The sequence below is a fragment of the Rhinoraja longicauda genome, chromosome 3 (genome assembly GCF_053455715.1).
Source record: "Rhinoraja longicauda isolate Sanriku21f chromosome 3, sRhiLon1.1, whole genome shotgun sequence".
Taxonomy (NCBI): domain Eukaryota; kingdom Metazoa; phylum Chordata; class Chondrichthyes; order Rajiformes; family Arhynchobatidae; genus Rhinoraja; species Rhinoraja longicauda.
Genome location: NC_135955.1, coordinates 77,242,511 through 77,258,750, shown reverse-complemented (window position 1 = coordinate 77,258,750; position 16,240 = coordinate 77,242,511). Strand labels below are relative to the sequence as shown.

The window sequence follows — 16,240 nt, the reverse complement described above, 5'->3', positions numbered from 1 at the left end:
GGCTGACACCATCCTGGGGCTGCTTTTGGTATGACCTAAATGCACGAGTTGAATGAAGGTTGTTGCCAGGTCCTTGGTACTCTTGGCCACAGTTAGATTGTGGTGGAATACATGTCTGCATTTCAGTTCAGTTCCTCGTATGACTTGTTTACAGTCACTGGGGATTAATTAATCCATCCTATTTTCATAGATTTTGTTGGAGGAAGCACAATCTTGCTTTGCAGGTAGGACTTGGTCTCTACAATGATATTATTCCAGCAAAATGATATGATTATTCCAGCAATCATGGTCATGAGCAGACCCATCCGGAAAAACCTTTGGGATAAGTTTTAAGTAGGTTTTGTGTGTATGGGGTGGGTGTTGAGATATTAATGGATGTGAAAATATAACCTAAAATTAAAAGACCGTTTCCACATGATTTTCTTTTTATTAGAGTCCTATGTGCTGGGAAAGCAACAGTCTATCATCGACCAAGAAGAAATTATCAAGTTACACATGTATTAACAGAAAGCAGAGATTACACAATGGAGAGGCTAAAAAATACATTTAAGGCGCCTTATTATCCTGTGGAGTATATTGGACAGTTCATACTGCAGGTATTTATTGCTACTAAATCTAAAAGCTTAGTTTTTGTTCAGGAAACGGGGCTTCCCCTCCTCCATTATAGATGAGGCTCTCACTAGGGTCTCCTACATCCCGCAGCTCCGCTCTTGCTCCCCCTCCCCCCACTCGCAACAAGGACAGAATCACCCTCGTTCTCACCTTCCACCCCACCAGCCAGCGGATCCAACGAATCATCCACCAACATTTCCGTCACCTATAACGGGACCCCACCACTGGTCATATCTTCCCATCCCCTCCCCTCTCTGCGTTCCGCAGAGACCGTTCCCTCCGTAACTCCCTGGTCCACTCGTCCCTTCCTACCCTAACCACCCCAACCCCAGGCACTTTCCCCTGCAACCGCACGAGATGCAACACCTGTCGCTTTACCTCCCCCCTCAACTCCATCCAAGGACCCAAACAGTCTTTCCAGGTGAGACAAAGATTCACCTGCACCTCCTCCAACCTCATCTATTGCATCCGCTGCTCTAGATGTCAACTTATTTACATCGGCGAAACCAAGCGCAGGCTAGGCGATCGCTTCGCTGAACACTTGCGCTCGGTCCGCATTAATCAAACCGATCTCCCGGTGGCCGAGCACTTCAACTCCCCCTCCCATTCCCAGTCTGACCTTTCTGTCATGGGCCTCCAATGCCACAGTGAGGCCCACCGGAAATTGGAGGAACAGCACCTCATATTTCGCCTGGGCAGTTTGCAGCCCAGTGGTATGAACAACGACTTCTCCAACTTTAGATAGTTCCTCTGTCCCTCCCGTCCCCTCCTCCTTCCCAGATCTCCCTCTCTTCCTGTCTCCACCTATATCCTTCCTTTGTCCCGCCCCCCTGATATCAGTCTGAAGAAGGGTCTCGACCCGAAACGTCACCCATTCCTTCTCTCCCGAGATGCTGCCTGACCAGCTGAGTTACTCCAGCATTTTGTGACAAAGCTTAGTTCCTTGGTTGTAAGAAGGACTTGTTTTGACTGACAATTAACCAGTAGGATTGACCAGTTGAATTATAAAGATATTACTATTTGAATTCTATATGAATCTGTTTTTTTTAGTTGATTTCACGATGGTAGTTTTGTGAGACATGGACCTTTGGGGGTTTTTTGCATCACTTAAAATAATTATTTAATGCTTGATGGAAAATAATTCTCCTGGTATGGTCATTTATTTAATTTGGACATTGTTCTAACATTTAGGTTGAGGAAATTAAGGCTAGGTGGAACTGGTACAGAGGGGTACAGGTGCTTCAGGAGAGATGGGTGAGGGTAAAAGAGGAGGGGGGGTTGCATTATTGGTTAAAGAGGATGCCACATCAGTGGTCAGAGGTGACATTAAGGATGGTTCGTGTAGTGAGGCTATATGGGTGGAGCTGAAGAACAAGAAAGGGATGATCATCCTGTTGGGGCTGTACTAGAGACCCCCAAATAGTCAATGGGAATTAGAAGAACAAATGTCAGGAGATTGCAGGCAGTTGCAGGTCAAATCAGGTTGTTGCAGAAGAGGATTTTAACTTTCCCAATATTGACTGGGAAAATTATAGTGTGAAAGGTTTAGAGGGGGTGTAATTTGTCAAAAGTGTTCAGGAGAGTTTTCTCCAGCAATATGTAGCGGGCCCCACACTTGAAAGGGCAATACTTGATCTATTCTTGGGAAATTGGGAAGAGCAAGCGAATGAAGTGTTTGTGGACCAATGACCACTGTTCGATTAGGTTTAAGATAGTTACAGAACGGGAGGGCTCAGGTGTTAAAATGCAAAATTGGGCTCAAGCCAACTTTGAGGGTATGAGAGAAGGCCTCGCTCAAGTTGATTGGAGCAAGTTGTTTGAGCGGAAATGAACATCAGCCAAGTGGGAATTTTTTAATAGTGTGCTGACGAGCTCCGAGAAAGCACGTCCCTGCTAGAGTGATGGGCAAAGCAGATAAACAAAGCTTGGATAACAAGGGAAAGTGAGGCATTGGTCAAGAATAAGAAGGACGAATGGAACAGGTATTGGCAGCTAGGATCAAGGGGATCCTTGAAGAGTTTTGGGAACTAAGGAGCAAACTAAAAAAGGAAATCAGATGGGCAATAAGAGGCCAGGAGAAAGTTCTGGCAGATGGCATTAAGGATAATCCCAAGAGATTTTATCTATATACTAAAACTCTTGTTTGTTTGTTCCTGAATTACAGCCAAAACGGTACACGATAGCGTGACAATTTTAGGCCCACCTTACTCACCGTCGTCCCATTGGTGCTAATGGAAGAAATTTCATTGAAATTGGTGTTATATTTTAAAAGTTATTCACATTTTAAAGTTTAAATCTATCTCCTGGGGCGGGGGGAGGAGGGAGGTTGAGGGGGATGTAGGAGGAGGGAGGGGGGAAGAGGGTGCTGCACCAACGTAGGAGAGGTTTGGGCCCAACAAGTCCAATTGGTCTAGTAATACATAAAGAAAAAAGGGTAACTAGAGAGAGAGAGGGTGGGATCCCTCATGAATCAAAGCGGTCATCTCTGTGTGGAGCCACAGGGATTCCAAGGAGAGATAGCTAAATGGATAGAAAATTGGCTTCATGGAAGGAAGCACTTTGTGTCTATCATCTCATTTAAACCCTCCCTTGTAGTACGATCAAATCTCCCCACGTATGGAGTATTACACATTGTATGTACTTAGTCTATGTATTGAATTAAATTGACTTTCAATTGTACATTTGTCAACTAATTTTCAAAAAGAGCTTCCAGTGATTGTAACCTATGTGGCAATGCAATGTATTAAACTTGTAAACCAGTAAAAGGGATTTTAAAAAAATTAGATGCAATATGATTATGTTCAATTTGTTTATAACTTCTTTATTCCAACTTCAAGTTTTCTACTAATTCAAATTTTGATTTGCAGCCTCTTTGTTCTACAATGTCAACCCAGGACTTTGAGCTCTCATGTATGAATATCGTGGATGTTGATCAAATGAAATCAAGTTCTTTTCTGGACGCAAAACTGGAAGATATGCATCTCTTGCAGTCAAGTTCTCTTGAAAGCAATGGTTTAAAACCCAAATCTATCCTTACTTCAAATAGTCAGAGTGACGCACTTAAACACAGACTGCAAATATGCCTCAGTTCGCCTGAGGTAAGGTAGTAAATGTTTGAAGAATATGTGCAAAAAGCTCTAGATTCCATTAAAACAAAAACTTTTTTAATGTTAATGTTCTGGTTTTATGAGAAGCCTTCAGATTGATTTCTGGCACTTTTTTTCAGGCAATACGAAGTAAATACGTACCATCAGATGGAGCCTGCTGTTTATACACGTCATCTACAAGACCGCACGAGGTATCATGTATATGTGATGAATATTGTAACTCCTTATGGCTTTAATCTGCTCTGATGCTTCATTTTCAATCAATATTTCCAAAATAAAAAGTAAAACCAAGATCTGAAGGGACGATCATTGTAGCCTATGAGCCAAAATGGTGTGAATTATACCAGGTATATTTTGTAAATATCCTTTTCTTTTGTACATCTTTATATAGAATGCTGTCACTCACTTCCTGTGTGCATAAGAACAAATGTTACCCTAAACATCTTAAAACAGCCTCTCATCTTAAAGCTGTACCCTGTAGTATTTGAATTTGCCATCCTGGGAAAAAGTTTCTGACTGCCCTATCGATGCCTCATCAATTAATATATTTCTATTATGTCTCCCCGACCTCCGGCGCTGCAGAGAAAACAATGTAATAAGTCCAACCTCTCCCTGTAGATAATACCCCTTTATGCAGGCAGAATTCTGGTAAACCTGTTCTCTATCTATCTATCTACAAAAACTCTGTTTGTTCCTGAACTACAGCCAAAATTGTACATGGTAGCGTGACCATTTTAGGCCCACCTTACTCACCGTCAACCCTTTGGCAAAGTGCTAATGAAACAAGTTTCATTGAAATCGGTGTTATATTTTTAAAGTTATTCATATTTTAAAGTTTAAATCTATCTCCTAGGGAGGATAATGCGGGGAGGGGAGGGGAGGAGCAGGTGCAGCACCAATGCAGGAGAGGTTTAGGCCCAACGGGTCCACTTGGTCTAGTTCTTTCTAAAGCCTCCACATCATTGCACTTTATCTGCATTTTCACTGCAGCTGTAACATTATATTACTGCACTTTTTCCCTTTTGCATTACCTGCTGTACTCGGTATGCATATAAAAATCTTTTTTTTTTACTGTATACAGGTAAACTTGACAATAATATATCAATATATTAAGCAAGGTGGTCCAATCAATTCTAGTTTCATGACAATAATATGTCTATATTGAGCAAGTTGGTCCAATCAGATTCTAGTAACTATAAGCATGCTTTGTCCATGAATTTTTAGGTTCTGATCTGGTTAGCTGTGTATCTATCAATTTCTGTCTTCATTTCAAATTTTCCAGCATCTGTATTTTTTTCACTCTTCAATTTAAATTGGAAAACAGTTACATCTGCGTAACAGTTAATCTAGCCAACACTCTCCAAAGAATGTATAATTATTACAATATCCTTCACCATTAGAATGCACTACATGTGTTCTTAATTCCAGCTGCAATTGTTTTTGTTGCATGTAGAATACAGTTGATGAGTCCAATAATCTGTCTCTTTAAGGTTCAATTACTTTTGTACAGATCTCGCCATTTACAGTGCCCTCCATAATGTTTGGGACAAAGAATCATTATTTATTTATTTGCCTCTGTATTCCACAATTTGAGATTTGTAATAGAAAAAATCACATGTGGTTAAAGTGCACATTGTCAGATTTTAATAAAGGCCATTTTTATACATTTTGGTTTTACCATGTAGAATTTACATAGTTCATACATAGTCCCCCCATTTCAGGGCACCATAATGTTTCGGACACATGGCTTCACAGGTTTTTGTAATTGCTCAGGTGTGTTTAAATGCTGCTTTAATGCAGGTATAAGGGAGCTCTCAGCACCTAGTCTTTCCTCCTGTCTTTCCATCACAATAGACAATAGGTGCAGGAGTAGGCCATTCGCCCCTTCGAGCCAGCACCACCATTCAATGTGATCATGACTGATCATTCTCAATCAGTACCCTGTTCCTGCCTTCTCCACATACCCCCTGACTCTGCTATCCTTAAGAGCTCTATCTAGCTCTTAAAGTTTCACCTTTGGAAACTTTTATTGCTGTTTATCAGCATGAGGACTAAAGTTGTGCCAATGAAAGACAAAGAAGCCATTATGAGTGAGGAACAAGAATAAAACTGTTAGAGACATCAGCCAAACCTTAGGCTTACCAAAATCAACTGAGAGAGAGGTAAAAAGGGATAATTGATTTAAACTAAGGACCATGTGAAATAGCTGACCCGACTGTGCTCGGCTAGATAAGAACCGCAAGAACAAATGGTGACATTCCAAGGATAAGGGCAAGATAACCAGAGAACTAGGAGAGAGGGCAAGATAGCCAAAGAACTAGGAGAGAGGGCATGAACTACTCTGTACTGCGCCTGCCTAATAAGATAAATGAATATTGCAAAAACGCCCCGCATGACAAGATGCCTCATTTAAATGCACATGCGATGTATGATGTGGGAGGCAACAGGGGCGGTGTCAGTAGTTTGTGCACCTCAGTGCTCCGATTGGAAGGAGCCCAAAGGAGAGGAATTAAAGGTGTGACAATTGTAAATTGATGTGAATAAAAAGAAGGGATTTTCCTGACCTCGGTGTGTCTCGAGAGGGGAGGCACCCAACTCTGCAGATTTGCAAATAAAATATACTTGTTTCTCTAGATTGTCTCGAGCATCGTGATTGTGAGCACTCACATTTGCATCTCACAACTGTTTGGAACATTCTTAAGAAGAAAGAGAGCGCTGGTGAGCTTACTAATTGCAAAGGGACTGGCAAAGGAAGACCTCCACAGCTGATGACAGAAGAATTCTCTCTATAATAAAGAAAAATCCCCAAACACCTGTCCGACAGATCAGAAACACTCTTCAGGAGTCAGGTGTGGATTTGTCAATGACCACCATCAGCAGAAGACTTCATGAACAGAAATGCAGAGGCTACACTGCAAGATGCAAACCACTGGTTAGCCACAAAAATAGGATGGCCATGTTATAGTTTGCCAAGAAGTACTTAAAAGAGTAATCACGGTTCTGGAAAAAGGTCTTGTGGACAGATGAGGCAAAGATTAACTTGTATGAGAGTGATGGCAAGAGCAAAGTATGGAGGAGAGAAGGAACTGCCCAAGATCCAATGCATATCACCAAATCTGTGAAACACGGTGGTGGGGGTGTTATAGCCTGGGCATGTGTGGCTGCTGAAGGTACTGGCTCACTTGTCTTCATTGATGATACAACTGCTGATGGTTGTAGCATAATGAATTCTGAAGTGTACAGACACATCCTTTCTGCTCAAGTTCAAACAAATGCCTCAAAACTCATTGGCCGGCAGTTCATTCTACAACAAGACAATGATCCCAAACATACTGCTAAAACAACAAAGGAGTTTTTCAAAACTAGAAAATGGTCAATTCTTGAGTGGCCAAGTCAATCACCCGATCTGAACCGAATTGAGGATGCCTTTGACATGCTGAAGAGAAAACTGAAGGGGACTAGCCCCCAAAACAAGCATAAGCTAAAGATGGCTGCAATACAGGCCTGGCAGAGCATCACCAGAGAAGACACCTATCAACTGGTGATGTCCATGAATCGCAGACTTCAAGCAGTCATTTTATTTACATGACATTGCTGTGTCCCAAACATTATGGTGAAATGGGGAGACTATGTATAAACACTGCTGTAATTTCTACATGGTGAAACCAAAATGTATAAAAATGGCCTTTATTAAAATCTGACAATGTGCACTTTAACCACATGTGATTTTCTTCTATTACAAATCTGAAATTGTTAAGTTCAGAGGCAAATAAATAAATAATGGGTCTAAAAACATAGATTCTAAAAACGATGTATATATATGCCAATACAACTAGAGATTAACTGCCACAATTTTTAATGTAGGGCCGAGAGCAAAACACTCATTATCTGGAAAATTTTACGTTTCAATTTCTCTCCATTAGTTTTAAGTCAAATGCTTGTACTAAGTGTTCAATTTTAAATAACTTTATTTCCAGGTTCAAGTGTTATTTCCTGGAATTGTCATTAATCGAATAGAAGGTATTTTGGAGGGGCGTTTCTATATGGAGGCATTGAAGGAGATGCGTTTCCATTTGTCGTCCAAGTCGTTTCCACCAGCAAGTCTTCCACAATCTTTCTTGCAACTGATTCTGGAAGTAAGTTTAAAAGATTCAGTGATTAAGAACATTTCAATTATATTTCTGTTCTATTGACAGTGGTGATGGGGAATAAGAATTACCAGTGTTAATGTGACAATCCACCTTAAAGATGGGCCCACAATTATGTTGTATCAACAGTGGACAGGTTATTGACCTTTGCCGTCTTTAAAGTTGACAGCAACCTTTTGACGTCCTCCTGTAAAGCTAAATGCTGAAGTATCAAACTTGATGGAAATGTTGCCTACTTCTACCATGTTGCAATCTTCACCAATTATTTATTTCTCAAATTTGACATGCATAAATGGCTTCTTCTAGAGGCTCGTGTGTTGCATAAACACTCAGTTTAATATTTAAACGATACAGCTCAACGATTAATACAAGAGGGCAAGGTGTGTGAACGTGTTGATTGTGTGGTGACGACTAGCTCCGCCGTCCACTACACACCACCAGCAGACCACCCAGGTCGGCGTTGATTGGTCGGCCCAAATCACGCCAGGTCCACGCGAGTGCTCGAGCTCGACGAATGACGGTTCGAGTCCAAAGTGGTTCTGCCCACCACATGCCCCCCCCCCAGAACCGGAGTATTGGAGGTGCTTAGGCTGTCGAGTGAGGCGGCCTGATACGTGTCTCCTGTGTTCGGGGTTGCAGCTGGTTCAGTTGAGGGTGGGATTGATTGTGTTGGTGGACGCCCTCTGTGGCGAGGTTGTGCCACCTGCACTGGTTGGTCACTGCCCAAGTGTGCCGGCTTAAGACAGTCCACGGCGACAGTCTCGTGTCTGCCACCCATGTCGATGATGAAAGTTGTGGCGTCGTTTTGCAGTATTCTGAAGGGTTCCTCGTAAAGCTTTTGCAGTGGTGTAAGGTAGGAATCTCGGCGAAGGAAGATGTATGTGGTTGTGAGACTGTCGGGACGTTGGGATTCGATAGAGCGTGCGCACCTTCACACGGAGGTGCGTCAGCATGGTCCTGGGCAGTTCTTGATGTCCATGCGCCGCCGGTATTAACTCCCCTGGGACCGTAAGCGAGGTGCCGTACACCAGCTCGACAAAGAAGTTGCCAGGTCCTCCGGGGCAGTGCGTATGCCAAGCATGACGCACGGCAATTCGTCCATCAAGTCCGGGCCCTTGAACCGTGCCTTAAGCCGCTGAAAACGTCCCACTAGGCCGTTGTGTGGTTCAGCTTCGTGCCAAGCAGCCTGGCCATTGCTGACCACAGCTCGGAGGTGAACTGCGCACCTCTGTCGGAGGAGATGTCCGCTGGAACGCCAAAGCGGGCAATCCAGTGGGTGGTGAGGGCACGTGCACAGGTCGCAGTGGAGGTATCCGAGAGTGGGACGGTTTCCGTCTATCTCGTGAATCTGTCCACGATGGTGAAGAGATGGGTGACACCTCTGGATGAGGGCAGCAGTCAATGATATCGCCATGGATGCGGTCGTAACACCAGTGTGTCAGGGCGAAGTCCTGCAGCGGCGCTGTGATGTGTCGCTGAATCTTGGAGGTTTGACAAGGGATGCACGCTCTGGCCCAGTTGCCGATCTGTTTGCGCAACCCGTGCCACATGAACCTGGCTGCCATCAGTGCATTTGTTGTCCGGATGGAAGCGTGAGCTGGGTCACGAACCATGTTGAAAATCTGACGGCGCCAGGATGATGGGTCTTAGCTGCTAGGTAGACACGTCGCAGAAGAATCACACATCCTCCAACAGAAGGCCTGAGATGGTGATGCAGTGGGCGAGCATCTCTTCATCCTCTCGCTGGACGGCCGCCACGGCCCTTTAGTCGACACCTAGGACCAAAGCGTGGATGGCATTGTTGGCGGTGCAGGACAACGCATCTGCTATCTGGTTGCTCTTGTGCATGTGCTGGACGCAAATCGTGCATTCTGAGATGTAGTTCGGGTGGCGCTGCTGTCGGTCTGACCAAGGATCAGACACTTTGGCAAAGGCAAACAAGAGTGGCACTATGCCCATTTCCTCCATCTTGCAGAACTCGTCTTTGGTCAGTTGGAGCTGGTCGGGAGGGCAGCCAGCGTGCGCGCGAAAGGAGTGGCGGTCCGTTGGTGGGGATATGGTGCTTCACCCCATACTTGTGGTTGGCCATTGTGAACTAGGGAGGTTATGATTTCGGGGTAATCGGTCAAGATCCTAGCATACTCGTTGTCGGAGAAGGTCACCCAGCCGAGTTGGGGCGTAGTCAATTCGGTGTAGCGGATGGCGATCGACTCTAACATCTCAGAATTAACGAGACGTTGTCCTTTCACGTCGACCAGCGGGGAGTGGGCCAGGAGGAAGTCGGCGCCCAGCAGCGGTTGGGCCCAAAGAGGTCGGCGATGGTAAATGTCCACTTGAAGCGACAGGAGTTGAAGTTGAGTGGGATCGTGTTGTTAAAAGTTTGTTTTCTTTAGACAAACAACAATGCAACAAAGTTAGTGGTAAAAAAGTAAAGTCTTTTGGCCAGGCGGGAGTGGGGAGGTCAGCACCGGGTGTCTTCAGATACCCAAGTTCACCTCGTGTTCCACTCTCCGAAACAAAGGACAAAACGGTACAGTTATATATTTTTCTTATCAGTAAATGAGGTGACACTACTCACATTATGCCCACACAAGGTAGTAAAGGAAATAAGACCATGTCCATATAAGGCATTGAAAAGTCTTCAGTCGGTCAGTTTTTAAAAAAAATAAAGCAATCTCAGATTATACTTTTTTTTTTAGCAAAGCCAACTAAAGGTCCGTTTTTTTGTTGTTGTGTATGTTGTACTTCTCAAGGTTAGACACAGCTTACCTCTTTCTGCTAGCTAAGCAATTTACAATGTGCAAGAAGCAGGCAACCATTTTGTGACCTGTTTCTTTTGTAAATACTTAACTCTTTCACTGTGGACCCCGTATGTTCTGATTTTGCTGCTGTTGGTGGTCAGGGGAGGCCCCTTCTTTCCGGAGCAAGTGTCTGTGCCCGAGGGGGGCAAACCACTGACCTTCGCTCCCATGAGAACGAGAAAAGGCCGCCCTGAATAACGATCCCAGGTGTAGAGGAGGCAATGTTTTTGGCCGGCTACAGTTGCCACATCCGACGGCCGGCCGAGGCGTTTCCTGTATACGTACAGGGTAGTACTACCTTTGATGGTAGTAGCACCACTTCTCCTTGCTGGCGCCCTTCGTGGCCGACGCCACTGCCACTCCTGTGGAGGCTGGGACCGGCCTTATGACCTGCCGAGGCACCGCCGCAACCTGACTAATGGTGGCTCTACCCTGTTGTTTGGCCTGTTGCAGCATGTCCCCACAGGCTGCCAGCCGTCGGTGATCTGTGAAATCGTCATCTGCGAGGAGCAGGCAGATGTCCTCGGGCATCTGCTCGAGTAAGACCTGTTCAAAAATGTGGCAGGTTTTGTGTCCGTCCAGCAGGGCGAGCATTTTGTTCATGAGCACAGACGGTTTGCGGTCGCCTCGGCGGCCCCTATCGCGGCAGCTAAGACCAAAAGTGTCCTTGACCGATCTGATCCCTTCGTACTTGTTGTCGGCTGGTGGCTGGCGAAGCTAATCGGTCAGGCGCCCCGCGGTGTCCTGGTCCTGCGTACTGACCACGTAGTAGTACTTGGTGACATTGGCAGTTATCTGGCGGATGTAGAATTGGGCTTCGGCTTGTTCAAACCACTCTTGGGGCTGTGATGTCCAGAAGGTAGACAGTTTGGTTGAAACTGCGTTCTGCTAATCTAGGTTGTCTCCTCCAGGCTTGATGAAATCCAAAAGAGGACGTTTTGGATCGTCGGGGCCACCACTGTAGAGGTTCACGTGTTGTATAAACACTCAGTTTAATATTTAAACGATACAGCTCTACAATTAATACAAGAGGGCAAGGTGTGTGTTAACGTGTTGACTGTGAGGTGAAGACTAGCTCCGTTGTCCGCTGTATACCGCTAGGAGACCACCTAGGTCAGCGTTGATTGGTCGGCCCAGATCACGGTAGGTCCACGCGAGTGCTCGAGCTTGACGAACGACGATTCGAGACCAAAGTGGCTCGGTCCACCACATGCTCCCCTTAAAAAAAAAATGCTTAAAACTGAAAAGCTAGGAGGCATTTTTATTTGCTGTAATAAACATGTATATTACCAAGCAACTGCAACTGCAGAATTTAATTTTATACTGGGCGGTGCGTAATGGGAGACGAGTTTCAAATGTCTTTTATTGTTACGTGTACCAATTAAAGTGCAGTGATATCGAATTACCATATTCATGTGGGGGGAAAAAAGCAACAAAACACACAATTACATAAAAGTTAACATAAATATCCACCACAGCGGATTCCTCACTGTGATGGAAGGCAAAAAAAGTCCAATCCTCTTCCTCTTTATTCTCCCGCGGTCGGGTCAGTCGGGGTGATGGAAGCTCCAGCGGCTTGGAGTTTCCGAAGTCGGTCTCTGACCAGAGACCGCAGGCTCCAAGGTTGGAACTCCAAGGTCAATCCCTGGCAAAGGGATTGCGGGCTCTGATGTTAAATCCGCAGGCACCCGTGGTGGAGCTCTCGAAATCGGTCTCCAGCCAACTCCTCAATGTTTGGCCGCAGTGCGGCCTTAGATCCGATACGGAAAAAGATTGCATCTCCGTCGTGGTAAGAGATTTAAAAAAGTTTCCCCACTCCCCACATAAAACAAGCTAAAGAACACTGAAAACATATATTTTGTTTAAAACACAAAGAAGGGACAGACAGACCTTTGGCGAGACAGCCATTGCTGGCGCTACCCAGTGGTTCACCCAGTGAGAAAGGTGCCATATGAGATAGTTGAGGTGGGAACAATAATGGCATTTAAAAGACTTTTTGCCAGATGCATGGATAGGAAATGTTTAGAGAGATGGGCGAAACACGGGCAGGTGGATAGTGTAGAGGTGGCATCTTGGTCGGCATAGGCAAGTTGGGCCGAAGGCTTGTTTCCATGCTGTATGACTCAACGTGAAAATTTAATACTTCCAAAGAAAACTAGCAAACCTAGTCCAGGAAATTGTACAGGAACTGAATGAGAACGAATGTTTGTAGTTTAGTACATATTTCATCCTTATCTCGATGTAAATTCTCATATTGCACTTTTTTGCTTTGTTTCCATTTGCGTGTTCTAATTTTAAAATTATATTATACATCCCTCCCACCCATCCGAATTTGGCGGAAGGATTCCGCTCTCTTATTTCATTTCCACCATTCCGATTTTGCTTCACATTTTTCCGCAAAACAGTCGGTAATTGGAATTTGTCCATTCAGCCGCTAGGCGTTCCACGAAAAATCCCCCGCGCCCTGGAAGTTTCCCCGAAAATGTGGCACCTAGGTTGGGCAAGGCAGCTAATCTCGATCTCATCGGGACTTCCATGACCGATCGGTGGGTTGAATTTGCAACCTGCCACCGGGGCTCTGGAACACCAACCCAGCTGAAGCCAGCACATCTATCCCCAAAGCCGTCTTCCTTGTCCAGCTGGATAAACCTGCAAAGCTCTGGAACCAAGCGTGCCAGAAAATCAGTAGTGGAACTGTAATGAGTAAATATTAAATTTAAGTGCAAGATTATATAACTAAATTAATTAAGATGGGGTTAAAATAGAAAACACAGCTGAAAAACAAATAACCATCTTTTTGGACTGATTATCAATTAATGTGCGAACAAGTACTTCCGTATGCTTAGTCGAGTCGCATGTATCAACTCTCTTCATAACTTAGTCATATATTTTATGACCATTGTGCTTTTATTCAATACCAAGAGAATTGGGATGTGTAAGGAAAAAGCAAAATAGAAAAAACAAAACAAAACAGTTTTTTTTTGTGTTGCAAAAAGTATCTCTGTTCAATAACCTTTCTATAAATAGCAGAATATACTCATGATAGGCCTGACATTGTACATGTAGTCCAAGAACTACAGACTGTTGGATATAATAGTCGTGTTTCACACATGAATGTAGCGCAACGTGTATGCGCATTTGGTGCGCGTACCTTTGTTTTGTTGAAAAGTTGCATCACGCGTCATATTATGAATTTTTATGTAAAATTTTGAATTTTGGATATCAAAATTATGAATTTGTAAAATCAAATGTTGGGAGGTCTGATTATAGTCTTCTAAATCAGAAATTAGTTACAGTATCATCAGGTGGTCCTCACCAAATAGTTCAAAGAAAATTCTAAATTCTGTTTGTGTTCCGGGCATTGAACTCCAACGAAAATGGTTTAAAGTAGTAAATACAGTAAAACCCCTGAAATCTAGCACCCTTCTGCATTTGGGCACATGTTCATAAGTCATAGGAGCAGAATTAAGCCATTCAGCCCATCAAGTCTACTCCGCCATTCAATCACGGCTGATCTATCTTTCCCTCTCAACCACATTCTCCTGCCTTCTCCCCATATCCTTTGACACCCTTACTGTGACAAAATTGACAATCTGTCAATCTCCACTTAAATAATACACAATGACTTGCCTTCGACAGCTGTCTGTGGCAATGGATTCCACGGATTCACCAGCCTATGACTAAAGAAATTTCTCCTCATCTCCTTTCTAAAGGTATGTCCTTTTATCCTTAGGCTCTCTAGACTCTCACTGTGGAAACATCTCCACATCCATTCTATCCAGGCCTTTCACTATTTGGTAAGTTTCAATAAGGTTCCCCCTCATCCTTCTAAACTTCTGTGAGTAAAGGCCCTGTGCCGTCAAACCCACACTACATTAACCCAATGATCCTCTGGATCATGCTTGTAAACCTCCACTGGACCCTCACGAACACATGCATATCGACAGAAACGGGGCCCAAACCTGCAATACTCCAAATGCGGTCTGACCAGTGCCCTTATAAAGCCTCACCATTACGTCCCTGGTTTTATATTCTATCCCTGTTTTTTGTTCTCAAATGTACCACTGTTGTTTTCACTAAAAACAATCTATTTTCATTGTAGGGTAAGGTAGGGATGAGTTACTTGCATGAGTTCATCAGCATTATGCAAAGTCTAATTCTTTATCATCCACCCTGGCAACAGTCTTCCAGAGTGAATTACTACATGGAGATTCTTCAGTGTTCCAATTGTAAGAAAGGAAGTTCATTTCTTCTTGAGTCGCTAGCAAGGTAAGATTGTTACAAATCTAAAATTTATTTATTGAAGTTTTCAAATTTATTGTAGGACAAATACTTCTCTGGCCATTGTATTTGCAACTGATTGGGATTGAACTGCCATCAGTTGCACAAGATTATGATCTGAGGATTTAATAACTGCTGACCTAGGAATTTAATAAGTCCTGAAAAAGTGGGATTGTATTCTGTAATGTACCTTTGCTTAAATTGGGAGATTATTGGTTTAGCATTTTTGCATGTACTGAGATAGTGGAAAGCTTTTGTTTGCATGCTACTCGGTCAAATCAAATTATATTATAGAAGTACAATCAAGTACACCAGGCAGTGCAAAGCAAAAATAACCAGATTGCAGAATATAGTTTTACAGCATTGTTCTAATCTGTTTTAGATTACAGTGACAACTTCGATAGATAACATTTTGAATCTTTGAATATTTCTCTTTCTGTGAGTGCAATCTCATAATCATCCAGTGGTCAATCCATTAGTGATGTTTGTCTTCTTGATGACTGACAAGGTCACTATTTCCTGAATGTGGTAACTTTACAGGTGTGTATTTCTTTTCAGCCCATCCATTGTATCCCAGGTTTCAGAGCATGCCCATCAACCCCATTCGCCATTTATCTCCCTGCATCTATTATTTTTCATGTGCACATCAACTTCTGATTCTCCTGCAATGTGCTACAATAGGGTTAATTTACAATAAGTAATTAATGTTATTACGGCCAGCTTCTCGTCTTTATAAGAAAGCTGCTGTTGACGAAGGATAGGGGAATGACATTTTCTTATCGAAAATAACCAACAACCAAGAGATCTCCAGGGCAATTCAGTTAGTTGTTTATTTGAGGTTGCAATAAAACATATTGGCATATCTCTTGTTAACTTGTTATTGATTAACTTGGTAAAAATCTAATATCCTACCGTATCCTTCGTAACTTGCACAAACTAGCAGACCTTGTATCCAGTAGGCACTTCTTGAATTTTCTTTGGCCACCAAAATCTTATTATTTTAGTAGGCTCTTATAGTTAAAATCCTACTTGCCAACCTTCTATTGGCAGGTTCTTCTCATGAACTCAAGCATTACATCGGAGCTGGCAGCTCATCTGGCTCCACCCAGTTCATATATGTAAGCATAGTATTAACCTCTTAGTGTCCAAATAATACAGCAGGATACAAAATAATATAATATACTAAAATAACTAATAAACGCAAAATGGCTCCTACACACCGGCCCCTAATTGTTATGTGTATATTGCTACATTTACTAATATTATAAGGAGCCATAAAAACTTCATACAT

General features: G+C 43.3%; 1 protein-coding gene across 3 annotated transcripts in view; it reads left to right on the top strand.

The window, feature by feature from the left end:
- Window positions 1–16,240, top strand: part of slf1 (SMC5/6 complex localization factor 1) — a 92,952-nt gene that overhangs the window by 35,074 nt on the left and 41,638 nt on the right. For 2 of the 3 annotated variants that reach the window (XM_078397035.1, XM_078397033.1), the window contains 5 exons: window positions 434–596; window positions 3,480–3,710; window positions 3,839–3,910; window positions 7,697–7,855; window positions 14,771–14,937. In XM_078397035.1, coding sequence (XP_078253161.1) covers window positions 434–596; window positions 3,480–3,710; window positions 3,839–3,910; window positions 7,697–7,855; window positions 14,771–14,937 — 792 coding nt within the window. The remainder of the gene's footprint in view (window positions 1–433; window positions 597–3,479; window positions 3,711–3,838; window positions 3,911–7,696; window positions 7,856–14,770; window positions 14,938–16,240) is intronic. The other variant, XM_078397034.1, reaches the window with a different exon arrangement.